At 41.1% G+C, this 14,505-nt stretch overlaps 1 protein-coding gene across 1 annotated transcript; it reads left to right on the plus strand.

The window, feature by feature from the left end:
- The first annotated feature begins 3,299 nt into the window (after window positions 1-3,299).
- Window positions 3,300-5,988, plus strand: LOC109932892 (leucine-rich repeat-containing protein 52-like). Its single transcript, XM_048601849.1, has 2 exons — window positions 3,300-3,930; window positions 5,630-5,988. Exons 1-2 carry the CDS (start codon window positions 3,300-3,302, stop codon window positions 5,986-5,988), a joined length of 990 nt encoding a protein of 329 aa, XP_048457806.1.
- The last annotated feature ends 8,517 nt before the right edge of the window (window positions 5,989-14,505 follow it).

Below are 14,505 nucleotides of genomic sequence, written 5' to 3' on the forward strand. Positions count from 1 at the left end.
CATTTTGCCCTCTGCTCCCCATCAATTTGATTTCCTGTGGTCAGGAGCTTCATGAGATTTTGCACATTCCCTGCTGTCCTGGTTTCCTTCCTTCTTTTAAGTTATATGTTCCAACTCTAGCTTACCAATCCCTTTCTGCAACTGGGCAGGCAGCTTGCATCTATCTTATTAGACTGTGATGGAGGCTCAGCAACTCCCTCAGTGGGCTTCTTCAGTTCCTAGTGATGCTATTAATGTATGCTACCTCAATGGGAATGGGGAAGGGCATCAGCTACAGAAATTCCCTTCTTTGTTTGGCATGAATTCTTCTAGAGGCAACATGACTACCACATCTACAGCTGAACATCTATTACCAATGTTGCAAATTCCAACTTCCCGATTAGCCAACAGGACTTTTGTGCAAAATGAAGACATTATTGCCAGTCTCTTTGTGTAGGAGAAACATTGAATTCAATTGACGTTTGTCACAATTTTTATGTTTTCAAGCCAAATGTTTGACTCCCAACACCCCATGCCTGGTCTGGAAGTAGACCTTGTTCCCTTGAGTAGGTTCATTAATGATTCTCCTACCAGTGGAAACATCTTCCCAACATCCACTCTGTCCAGACCATTCAGTATTCTGTAAGTTTCAATTAGACACCCCCCTCAGCCTTCTAAACTCCACCGAGTATAGACCCAGAGTTCTCAAATCTTCCTCGTATGTTAAGCTTTTCATTCCTGGGATCATTCTCATGAGCCTCCTCTGAACCTGCTCCAGGGCCAGTACATCTTTCCTGAGATATGGCGTCCAAAACTGCATGCAATACACCAAATGTGGCCTGACCAGAGCCTTGTTGAGCCTCAGAAGTACATCCCTGCTTTTATATTCAAGTCCTTTCAAAATAAATGCCAAAGTTGCATTTGCCTTCCTAACTAGTGACTCAACCTGCAAGTTTACCTTGAGAATCCTGGACTAGAACTCCCAAGTGTCTTTGCACTTCAGACTTCTGAATTTTCTCTCCATTCTTACCAAAGTGCATGACCTCACACTTTCCTATATTGTACTCCATCTGCCACTTCCTAACCTGCCCAAATCCTTCTGCAGCCTCTCCACTTCCTCAATACTACCTGTCCCTCTACCTATCTTTGTATTGTCTGCAAACATAGCCAGAATGCCCTCAGTTCCTTCATCTAGATCATTTCCTCCCACAGTCCAAAGATGTGCAGGCTAGGTGGATTGGTCATGCTAAATGCTTGTGGTGTTCAGGGATGTGTAGATTAGGTGGGTTACGAGGGATGGGTCTGGGTGGGATGCTCTGAGGGACAGTGTGGACTTGTTGGGCTGAAGGTCCTGTTTCCACACTGTAGGGATTGTATGATGATTCTATGATGATTTAAACTCAAACATTGGGGTCTGATAAGAAACCGTTTGCGGATGATACAAACTTGGTCATTTAATTGGTAGGGAGGAAGAGAGCCTTAGACTGCTGGAAGCTGTAAATGGTCTAATTAGTTCATGGAAAATAGAATTCAATCCAGAAAAGTGTGGGGTAAAACACTTTTGAGAGGCTAGATAAACAAATACACTATGTACAGAAGGATACTGAACAGTGAAGTAGAGGAAAGAGACACACAGTCATAGAGTCAAACTGCACAGAAACAGACCCTTTGGTCCAACTAGTCCGTGCCAACCATAATCCCAAACTAAACTAGTCCCACCTGTCTGCTCCTTTCCTATTCATGTACATATCCAAATGTTTTTTAAATGTTGTAACTTTGCCCACATTCACAACTTCCTCAGGAAATTCATTCCACACACCAATCACTATCTACGTAAAAATTTTGCCCCGCATGTCTCTTTTAAATCTCTCTGCTCTCACCTTAAAAACGTACCCCCCAAGTCTTGAAATTCCCATCCTAGGGAAAAGGCACCTAGAAGTAATCATGTCGAGACCTGTCATGATTTTAAACACTTCTAATAGGTCACCTCTCAACCTCCTATGCTCCAGTGAAAATAGTCCCAGCCTATCCAACCTTTCTTTATAACATCGTGGAATGGATGTGCAAAAGATCTTTAAACACAGCAGCTTGGGCAGGCAAAATGGTTAAGAAGGCAGACAAAATATTTTACATTATTAGCAGAGGCATAGAATGTAAGATCAGGAAAGTTGTACTGGAAATGTACACAGAACTAGTTAGACCGCAGCTTGAATACTGGCTGTAGTTCTGGTGACATCAGAAAGGAAAGATGTCATTGCAATGGAAAGGGTACAGAGATTTATGAGGATGTTGCCAGGACATGAAAGCTCTGAAAAAGACTGGAGAGGCTGGGGTTGTTGAACACCGCTCTTACATCTCTCCAACCTATCCATTGTAATGAAATCCTTTTCTGTATCCTCTCTAAAATTCTCCCAACCTTCCTAAAGTGGGCTGCCTAGAACTCAATGGGAATATTCCACGGCAGGGTCAACACGCCTTTTCAGACCTTGACAAAGTAAACTCCTCCCCAACATTCGCCTCAATGTAGGAAACACCGGAACATCTGGGGAGATGTTAGCAAGAAACACGACAAGTCTGAATCTCTCACAGGGTGTAAACTTCTCAAAATCTGCCTGTCACTTTCCACTCGGCGGATGGCTCCAATTTCATGAGGCCCAATAAACTGTATAACCGACTTCTTAATATTTCATAAGTTCTTAATCTTTGGTTTGGTTTTCACTGGTGTGGAATTTCACCTTCAACACCTGAAACGGCAAACAATGCAGCGAATATTCAGAGCAAAAGTGGGTCTTCAGAACTCGCCTGGTGGGTGGGATCCAGACCCATCGGCCCTTGACTTCGGTACTAGCCATGTTCAAAGAAAAAGGGCAGGGATGCAGGGCCGAAGTGGGATTGCCAATGAATTCACCAGCCACCCCACCCCGTTATTTTTAACAGTATTTCTTCATGTATTAGCATAGCGCCGATCGGAATTTGAGGCGTGTGCGTTAATAAATAATCGGGACGCTAAAAATAGCGCGGGAAATCAAAGTATCTTCTGAATGGTACACTGGCGGATGGTAATCTGTCATGCATTCGCCCCACTGCTCAGTTTAAGACGGGCTAGGTCTGAGCGACAAGAGGTGACTTTCTGCAGGGTCAGATCTGAATGCAGTGCACCCTAAGTGCAAACTCTTGTAAAACTTCCACGCAATCATTTTTTATTCACCAGGGAGACACGAAGATGGATTATAGACTCAGCAGCTCCGCAAGACGGCGTGAAGATATAACCAAGGACAACTCAAGTATTGAGGAATTGATTGGGGTGAACTAGCTAGAGCATGGATGAGTGGTTCACTGTTTTCCCTTTCTGCTTGAGGTTGCTGAGTGTTTTTTTGCTGTTTGGAATGCCTGCGGTTGCCGGCTGCTCCACCGAATGCATCTGCACCCAGTTCCTGACGAACTGCACAGGGAGTCAGCTCCAGCAGGTCCCTGCTGGGATCCCATTCAGTACCCAGCAGCTTATCCTGTCCGACAACAACATCTCCATCCTGCCCCCGCTCGCCCTCAACTACCTGGGCGGTCTGGTGTACCTGGACTTCAGGAACAACTCCCTCACCGAGATCTCGCACAGCTCCTTGCTCAACCTGAAGATCCTGGCGTACTTGGATCTCAGCCGCAACCAGCTGCGGAGGATCACCCACCTCAGCTTCAAGTCCCTAACCAGTATGGTGGTGCTGAAGGCGAGCCGCAACAGGGAGCTGACCTTCATTGACCACCGCGCGTTCTCCACAAACGAGAAACTGCAAGAGATTGACATAAGCGGCAATGGACTGACTTTTATTGATGCCAGCATGTTAGAGGCACTTCCACACTTGCGCTCCGTGCGGATGTCTGGGAATCCTTGGACCTGTAACTGCAACGCGCAGAATTTAAGCAACTGGATGAGAAAAAACAGAAGGATCATTCCAGGTAGATTTTCAATTTAAAATCTGTTATTGTCCGGTAAGAATCTATTCTAGTCTCAATCAGCTGCAAACTTTAGTAGAAGGACAAGTGACATTGGAAATCTGTGCTTATCAAACAAAAAAATCAACTTGGAAAGTTAGGGGGAGTGCGATAAATTCCAACCTGACTCCATACAGCATTTTCCACTCTTGGGTACCTATTTGTAACATACATTCCATGTCAGACTCACAACCCAAAGGGGAATCATTTCAAATTGAACATTTGCAGCAAGTGAAATAGAATTCAACTTTTCTCTATGTGTCGTGTCCCACTCTGAGACTCCTCAATGCAATTTCAATACCGTCGCCACTGAGAGTGGACAATGGCACATCGGGAATTGCTGGGACATTGTATAGACTCATTTCACTTACAGTCCATACCAGCAGAGTGGCGATCACACCAATCTCGTCGGACTTCAGAGTTAGTCTCTAACTTGTATTGTACAACCAAACTCCTGCCGTTGATTTCAGTCTAATTCTGTATCTGAAACAACACAGGGACCATTTGAGGATGATGGTGTTCTGGACAGTTGTGAATTAAGTTGCAGTGTAATGCAATGCTGTTGAAGTACATTGCTTGACCGAAAAATTCACAGGAGATATAACCTTCAACTAGAGACATTGTATGGAATACATGTTAAAATCAACTTCAATTACAGCGCTACTGGATCCAGATACAGAATTCCAGTGCATCAAATCAAACACTGTTACATCTGCACATCTTAATCATACTTTAAGTATAAAATCCTCAATTTCTGTGTATAGATATATCTGGCATGTAGGCAGTTTTAAAGGAAGATTTAGATGCTACACAACACAATTACTGACTTCAAATGCATCCAATCAGGAAAAGCAGAATCTGATCTTATTCCAGATACATTGAAAAAAAACCTCCAAATATTGAAGTCAGATCAATGTAACTTAGTGTGGGAGCCCACCATTCAGGCAGAAGTTCCAAAAATGTATGGTCAGTCCTTCACTGTCCTTCCCTGACAGTGAATTGTCAATCAGTTGTATAGTGATTATTGTATTAGATCAGAAACCCAAGAATACGAATGACTATAACTAGAAACTTGTGAAATTGGGTTGGATTCAATAAATCTCTCAATCATTTATCATGTTCAGTACTTGGATCAGGATGTATTTTAATTTTCAACATTGTTCTAATTAAATTGCAATAGGTTGTGAGGGCAAATGAAATATGAATTTAATAATACAATGTAACACATGAGCAAGTATAATTTTTAACAAGAATGAATTCTAATTTAATTTCATTCATGGGATGTGGGCATTGCTACCTGGGCCAACATTTATTGCCCATCCCTAACTGCCCTTGAGGAAGTGGTGTTGACCTGCCTTCTTGAATCACTGCAGCTCATTTGCAGTAGGTAGACTCACAATGCTAGTAGGAAAAGAGGTGCTCTGGTTGTTTCAATGTGTCTTAGATAGGTTCAGGCTTGGTTTTGCCTGATAGATTGTTTGATTGGATGGCATTGGGATTGTAACATTTACATGTTTCTTTACTTGCCAAATAAATATAAATATAGAAATTTAATGTTCTATACAATAAAATGTGGATTCGGATTTACCAATGTACCCAAGGATGTGTACTTGATTGAATTAATTTAAAACACTATTGATTGCTCTTTTCTTCACCTCACCAGATGCTGCTAATGTCACATGCACATTTCCAGATTCTTTACAAGGAGTCCTTGTCATGGAAGCTGCAGATAAACTTTACTCACTTTGCCAGAGAAAAAGGCAACTCAGATCAAGAGAAGTCCTATATTTTTGTCTTATTGGCCCAGGATTATTTTCCGCAAGCATTGTTCTCAATTTTACTTGCAGTTTACTGATGGCTCACTTCAAGAGATTCAAAAGGAAAGAGCTCAAGCGTTATTGGAAACTTCGCAGGGCCATCTCGTTTAAATATTCAAGGCGGCCGAATGTGATAACTCAGGAACACATTGCCAAAGCCAATACAAATATAAATGTTCATTTAGGAACAAAACACAATGGATGACTTTATATTTGAATGTTTGCTGCTATGAAAAGGTGATCCGTGTTGAATAGGAATTTGATTAACTGGCACAAAAGATCGCTCGATGAATATTGAAGTATTGCCTTAATATTAAAGCCATCAGCACTATTGGATTAAAATTAACCTTGTTAACTGGATTGCAATTAATCATTTCTGAACCTAATTTTCTACAGCATTCTGAATCTCAAAATACAGATCCATTTCCACATATTTATTTGCTACTGAATAATATACAGATGAATTAATGAGGTATTTGATTCACATTACATTTGCAGACACAAACGGCTTGTTCTGAAATCTTATTTTATTTCTAAAATGCTGGATGAATCCAAAGAATTATGGCTAAAAATCTTAGGAATTTTGTTTGTTACCTTGTGAATGACGTGAAGAATAGGGAGAAAATTTTAAGCATTGAAAGAATTAAAAATAATTTATGAACATATTGTCGACATGTGATATGGTTCAGTAAAGCTTTTTCTGTCTGTGCTTTATTGTTTTAACTTTGGCTCGGTTTGACTTTTAACAGGATGTTAAAACTGGAATCTCGAGGGATTAGTGCTCAATGGGACCACTCTACAGTTTGGCCTTTGAATCCTGTTCATTACAATGGAAAGAAAGTCCCCTTTCTCCTCTGGGCAACCAATGGAAGTTCCAGGGAATACAGAGTGGCAATATTGAGCTAAGCATGGTTTGAATACACATGAACATCTTTTGAATCAGAGTAGTTTAGAATATCTGGTTAGTATGGATGAAGTTGGACCAAAGGGTCTGTTTCTGTGCTGAGTGACTCTATGACTCTATGATTCCATGTTCCTTTAAGAGGAATTTGTTCTGTCCTGTTTTTCTTGAAAACAGGTGGTGAATACCTAGTGCCAAGGTGTCTGCTCCATGGAAAGCAAAATAAATAGCTTTGGGTTCTTAAAAAAAAAGACAAAAGAAGCATGAGTGGGTGGGGTCAGGTTCACACAGATCCAGGGTTTTAGCTTTTGCTTTCAGTTGTTGAAGTGGGGTTTTTGGAGTTGAAGCTGCTAGATACAGCTGTCTCTGCTGCAGTTGCAAAAGCTTGAGTTCTGTCTCTGCTGCTAAATTCATTTGATGTCAATGTTCTTTCTCCTGAACTGGAGGAGATAGCGAGTGAAGGAAATTTGTTTTGCGGAATTTGTATTTGCCAAGGTTGTGTTTATGGGATGCTGCTATATTGGAACAGTTGATGAGTAGTAGTTAAATAATATATTTTTTAAAGTATTACAAAAAAGTTAAAGCTGTGCCAACTTTTATTTTTTGTTTGTATTTTAACTGTGGTGTAAGAATAAAGTGTGTTTTGCTTAAATCCTAGTAGTTTGACCAATCAAATCACATCTGGAATGCAGCACCTTACACTTGCCTTTAAATAGATAAAAGCTAGGCTTTCTCCTTGACATATTTTGAGGGTTTCGGTCTGGTCTGTAACAGTATCTACCTTGTCAAGGCCCCTAAGAGTTTTCTAATTTTCGATAAGGTCACCTCTTGTTCTGCTAAACTCCAGGAGTATAGGCCCAACCTATTTAACCTCTCCTCATTAGATCCCATACCTGGGATCAAATGAATCTACCTTCTCTGAACTGCTTCCAATGCCAGTATATCTTTCCTCAGAAATGGGAATCAAAGCTGTTCATAGTACTCTAGGTGTGGTGTAACTGGTGCCTTGTGGAGTCTTAAGGTCATACAGATGTATAGCATAGAAACAGACTCTTCAGTCCAACTTGTCCATATGGTTTTGACAAGACTTCTCAATAATTATACTCCATTTTCTTGGAGCTCATGGCCAACACTCCATTTGTCTTCAGTGTTGTGAGCTGAACTTTATGTTAGCTTTCCTTGATTTGAATCCCAAATCCCACTGTGCGGTGGACTACCTTCAATGAAATAATATCCAGTGCCTCTATTGCTTCTCCCAAAGTGCATAACTCTTAAGTGTAGACTCCTCTCATCATCTTCACTACTTGCTTTCCAATTTATTTTTGTGTCATCTACAAACTTGGCAATAATACATTCATTTTCCTCATTCAAGGAATTAATATATATTGTAAATGATTGTGACCCTAGCAATGATCCCTGTGGCACTCCACTGGTTACAAGTTGTCATCCTGAAAATGCCTGCATATCCCAACTCTCTGTCTTCTATTAGTCAGGCAATCCTCTATGCATGCGAATATTCCATCCTCAACACCACAGGCACTTATCTTATTAAGCAGCCTAATGTGCAGTAGCACTTTATCAAAGAACGTTTGGAAAGTCAAATATATTGCATTCTCAAAGAATTCTAATAGCTCGTCCTTAAAGATTTCTAATAAATCTGACAGAAATGATTTCCCTTTCATGAAAGCCTTGCTCACTCTGCTTGATTATGTTATGTATTACAATTGCTTTGCTATTACATCCTTTATAATGGATTCTAGCAGTTTTCCAATGACGGATATTAAACTAATTGGCCCATAGTTAGTAATTTTTGTTTTGTCTCCTTCCCTTCTTGAATGTGTGTCACATTGGCAGTGATCCAATCCTGCAGGATTTTTCCAGAATCTAAGTATTCTTGGAAGATTCTTGAACATCGGGACTTGTGCATGCGCTCAGACTATGTTTACTAACTGGAATCTCAGCTCCAACACAAATCTCAAGTTCAACTTAGTGGAGGATGATGAGGCTTTTATGTATAAATCTTTAATGAGAACATTAGGATACAGTGTAATAGATAGTGACGTTATTGTGAAACATAAACATATTTTCATTTTCTGTAACCCTTATTTAGAACGTTGGAAACTATTGATGCTGAGTCCAGAAAAAGGGCATGCAAATGTTTTGCGTTACTAGTGAGGGACTTGATAATAAAGTGTCACCTAGTGGTCCATTCTGCAATTACACGTTGTAAACTCACTGGCTCTCATATTGCTTGAACATACAGCTCAGTGATCTGATCAGCAGTGGAACCTCTAAGAGAACACTACTCACTGCACGTCCAATTGTGTGGATACTTGAACAAGAAAGTCCATAGGAATATGCATGCAGTTCCTTACAGTAGCACATGTACAGATATACATGTTTATGCCTACGGTATTGCATTCAAAAGTAAAGGGACTTTCAAGAGAGATAATAAAACAAAAATGGAGTAGGATTGAAAAGGAGGTGAATATTGTAAATAGGTCTGAAAGGGTGAATACTTGAGTGCAATAAACAACACCATCTATGACGATGCCACAAGAATTTGGGCAGAATGACAAAGGAGCTGGCATGAGATGTTAGACAATAAGACCATAAGATATAGGAGCAGAATTAAGCCATTCGGCCCATCAAGACTTCTCTGTCATTCGATCATGGTTGATATGTTTCTCCTGCCTTCAACCCATAACCCTTGTTCCCCTCACTAATCAAGAACCTATCTATCTTTGTCTTAAATACACTCAATGACTTGGCTTCCACATCCCTTTGCAGCAATGAGTTCCGCAGAATAACCACCTTCTGGCTGAAGAAATTCCTCTTCATCTCAGTTTTAAAGTGTCATCCCTTCACTCTGAGGTTGTGCCCTTGAGTCCTAGTCTCTCCTACTAGTGGAAGCATCTTCGCCGTGCCCACTCTATCCAGGCCTCTCAGTATTCTGCAAGTTTCAATCAGATTCCCCCCTTGTCCTTCTAAACTCCATTGAATACATGAATCCTCAATCCCTCCTCATATGATGAGTCCAGGATAATTTCTTGCAAACCTCCTGTGGACATTCTCAATGCTTGCTCATCCTTCCTTAGATACGGGGCCCAAAACTGCTCTCAATATTTCAAATGTGGTCTGACCAGAGCCTTATACAGCCTTAGCAGTACATCTCTGCTCTTGTATTTCAATCCTCTTGAAATTAATGGTAATATTGCAATTGCCTTCCTAACTGCCGTGTGAACCTGCACATTAACTTTAAAAGAATCGTGAACTAGGACTTCCAAATTCCTTTGTGCTTCAGAGTTCTGAAGCCTTTCTCCATTTAGAAAATAGTCTATACCTCTATTCTTTCTAGCAAAGTGCTTCTGCACCCTCCCCGTTCCTCAACAGAACCTGATCCTCCCTCTATCTTTGTGTCATCTTCAAACTTAGCAACAATGCCCTTAATTCTTTCATCCAGATTTGTCGGGCATAACCTTTCCTTGGTAAAGTTGTGCTGACTCTGTCCTATTTTACTATGAACTTCCAAGTACTCCACAATCTCATCCTTAATAATGGACTCTAAAATCTTACCAATGACTGAGGACAGGCTAACCAGTCTAAAGCTTCCTGTCTCCTGCCTCCCTCCCTTCCTAAACAAGAGTGTTAAATTAACCATTTTCCAGTTTACTGGGACCCTCCCTGACTTCAGTAATTCCTTAAGGATCACCACAAAAGCCTCGAAAATCTCCTCAGCTGTCTCCTTCAGAACTCTAGGGCATTATCCATTGGTCCGGATGATTTATCCATCTTCAGTGCTTTCAGCTTCCCCACTACCTTCTCCTTAGTGATGGGCTACTACACTCACCTGTATTCCTGATGCTGTTGAAGTTCTGGTATGGCTGCTGTCTTCCACACTAATGCAAAGTACCTACTCAGTTCCTTCACCTTTCTTTGTTCCCCATTATTACTTCCCCAGTCTCATTTCCAGTGGTCCAATGTCCACTCCTACTTTTAGATATGTAAAAAAACTCACAATCTTCTTTAATATTACTAGCTAATTTACTCTCATATTTCATCTTTGCACATTCCCTCCAACCCCCTCCAATCCACATTGCTATTTAGTTATCCTTTAATGGTTTTTAAAGGCTTCCCAATCCTTCACCACATTGCATGCTTTTTCTTGTGCTTTTTTGCTGTCCCTGACTTCCCTTGTCAGCCATGGTTGCCTCATCCTCCCCTAAGTATGTTTCTTCTTCCTTGGGATGAATTTCTGCTGTGCCTCCTGAATTCCTCCTGCCATTGTCTTCCCTGCCTTCTGTAGGAGCCAAACCCCCACCCCCACTGACCAGGGACAAAGACTCAGGAGGCAGGCAGGATTCAGGCATGTGGCCATCTTTATCCTTATTTAAACAATCACTGGTTCATGCAGGTAGAGGGGCAAAGATCTTCCCCAAATCTAGCCTCGACGTGAGAACGCAGTTGTTCCCTTAATCTTCGGCCAGACCAGAAGAGAGATCAATGACGCTCTGATTTTCACAGCGGATACAACATTTTAATACATTTTGTGTTCCAAAAATCACATACCATGTGGTCATTGTGTCCTTCCCCTTATTCTATACACCCAATCCTGTGAAACACCTAATCAATCATGGGCACTCCTATGGACTGCCCCAAGTTCTCATGATCTCATGGTGTTTAACAGACATTGTAATTTCCAGGCCTGGGATCTTTCTATGCCTCCTATTAATTAGCGTCCCAAAGTCCGTAGTTATACTCCTTCCGACATGTCTTAGACTTACTTACATCCGAGGATTACTTGAATTCTGTTGCCCCTTGTATTCCTTTGCTGTCTCTATCAAATTCTGTTACTCCTCATATTTTCCCACTGTCCTAATTGTATGTAAAAGATACAAAAGACAGTCGGTTGTGACTAACTGCTATCAGATTCATAATGTTAATTTCTATTATAAAGTTAGTTATATGTAAAGTTTTACAGCTACTTCTACTGATAGCACTCTTTAGCTAATGAGTTGTGAGCACTTTGTTTCACATAGGACATGCCAGGTGTCCTTTTAGTGATAAAGAAAAAGTTTCCTCAGACTAAATAACTTTCACATCTATGTTTGAATGTTTTCCTCTAATGCTTTTATTATATTTTAGTTATATATGAGTATCTATAATTGTGCTGAAATCTATCTCTGTGATAATCTGAAGAATCTTTAACCAGGATCTATTTCTTAATATGATGAATAACTTCAAAGAAACAACTGATTACAACAAAATAACTTTGGTAGTTGTTTTCACAGCTGCACGATGAGTTAAGCTGACTGTTCTAACTGACACTGTTCCCCTAATGGGACAATATCCTTTTGTTAATGAGGCTGGAATCAATCACTTGTCATAGTTTAATGAATTTACGTCTATCCTTCGACATCCTCTTATCGAACTGTCTCCGATGGCTGTTTGTGCAGGACCCCTCTTTGGCCTTGGAGTAACCCTTGTTCAAAGGTACCATTGTGTTTCACTTAAATGCTGGAGCAGGTATTTAATTGTTTTAATTACTTGTTCAGTGTTTAAATGGTGGAGCAGGCTTTTTAATTCTATTTACCCTTGTTGGCCACTTTGTGTCTTTCAAATATGGGCAGCCCTTACAACTTCCAACCAACTCTGGCCTGCTCCTCTCTCATGTCTTTGTAGTTACCTTTACTCAAATATAATACTGTTACATCTGATTCTAGCATCTCCCTATCAAACTGCAGGGTAAATGCTATCATATTATGCTCACTACTCCCTAGGGATTCCTTCACCTTAAGCTCCTTAATCAAGCCTGCCTCATTATACATCACCAAATCCAGAATTGCCTGTTCGCTAGTGGGACCTACTACAGGTTGCTCCAAGAAAAACATCTAGTTGACATTCTACAAATTCCTTTTGAGATCTGCTACCAACTTGATTTTTTTGCAGATTGAAATCTCCCATGATTATTGTAATAGTGCCTTTCTTGCATGCCTTTTCTATCTCCTGATTATTTTTCTTCTCCACATCCTGACTACTGCTTGGAGGCCAAATACAACTTATCCTTTGCAGTTCCTCAACTCTACCCGCACAGATTCTACGCCTTCAAACTCTATACTCACTTCTTGCAATCAATTTAATTTAATTTCTTACCAACAAAGCAACCCGACCCTCTGCCCATCTGTCTGTCCTTTCGAAAGGACGTGTATTCTTGGATAGCTAGTTCCCAGTCCTGATCCCCTCGCAGCCACGTCTCTGTGATACTGACAAAATCGTACCTGCTAATTTTAACCTGTGCTACAAGCTTGTTTATCTTGTTTCTGTCTGCATTTGAGCACAACATTCTCAGTCCCGCATTGACTGACCCGTTCTCATATTTGTCCCCTTATCTGCTGTATCTGAGGTTAAATTCCTGACATTTTCCATACTTTCTGTCCTATTACTTGTTTTGGAAACTGTAATAACCTCTGTTGAGCACCCCCCCCACTCCTTTACCTCTTTCCATAATTTTCCATGCAACTGAACCCACCTACCCCAACCGATTATTTATTTTAAACCTCTATCTATAGCCATGGTTATGTGATTGCCAAGGACTCTGGTCACAGCAGAATTCACATGGAGCCCGTCCCATCAGAACAGCTCCCTCCATCTGCAGTACTGGTGCCAATGTCCCATGAATTCGAACCCATTTTTCCCATGCCAATCTTTGAACCATGTGTTTACCTCTTTAACTTTGTTGACCTTGTGCCAATCTGCACGTGGATCACGTTGTAACCCAGAGATTACCTTTTTGGCTTTGTGTTTTAATTTAACCCTTAGCTGCTCATATTCCCCAGCCAAACCTCTTTCCCCTTTCTACCTATATCATTGGTACTTATGTGGACCATGACAACTTGATCTTTCCCCTCTCACTCCAAGTTCCTCTGCAGCCCAGATGAGATATCCCAAACCTGGGCATCAGACATGGAACACAGCCTTTGGGACTCTTGATCCTGACCACAGAGAACAGTGTCAATTCCCCTGACTATACTATCCCGATTACAATTACATTTCTCTTTTCTTCCCCCACTTTAATGGCTCCCTGTACCATGGTGCTATGGTCAGTTTGTTCATTCTCCCTATAGCCCCCACTCTCTTCCACACATGGAGCAAGAATCTCAAACCTGTTAGACAAGCTCAGGAGCTGAGTCTCCTTCAGCACTACCTCCTCGATCCCCCTACGTCCTCTACGTACCTGTGTGTTCAAAACCATGAGGGTCCAGAATGAGTAGATAAAGAGTAGTTGTTTCCATTCGTGGTAAAGCTGAGAATTAATGGTGACAGATTTAAAGTGAGTAGCAAAAGAACCAATGGTGACATGAGAAAAACATTTTTAAGCAAAGATGGTTAGGGTTTTTAATTTAGCCCAAGAGTGTTGAGGAGGCAGATTCAATCATGGGAATTGCATAAGCACTTGAAGAAAAAAAATAATTTTCAGAGTTATGAGGAAAAGCCGGAGTAATGAGATGAACTGAGTTGTTCCGGTGGAGAGAAAACATTGCCTCAATGGGGTGAATGGTATCCATTTGGCTATCTTCACAGGGGATTTATTTCTTGTCCTCGCATTGCAAAGGTTGTATCCCGGCTGACTGATTTGAGAAACATCCTGCCTCTCAGGGATAGCCTGATGCCAGCAGCTAAAGGAACAGAGACTGGGATTTCTGCTTCTTAATGGCAGGGCTATTCCAGCAGGGCCAGCATTGAGTAAGGGCTGCTGCTAGGTCTGCTGCAAATAGGTGATGGGATGAAGACAGCCATGGCATCCAGATCCAGACATACCCA

Source organism: Rhincodon typus, chromosome 10 (assembly GCF_021869965.1).
Source record: "Rhincodon typus isolate 14 chromosome 10, sRhiTyp1.1, whole genome shotgun sequence".
In the NCBI taxonomy this organism is placed as follows: domain Eukaryota; kingdom Metazoa; phylum Chordata; class Chondrichthyes; order Orectolobiformes; family Rhincodontidae; genus Rhincodon; species Rhincodon typus.

Coding starts and splice junctions, on each gene's coding strand:
- LOC109932892 (XM_048601849.1), top strand. CDS start 3,300: ATGGATGAGTGGTTCACTGTTTTCCCTTTCTGCTTGAGGTTGCTGAGT. Junction 3,931..5,629: donor AAACAGAAGGATCATTCCAG/GTAGATTTTCAA, acceptor TCACCTCACCAG/ATGCTGCTAATGTCACATGC.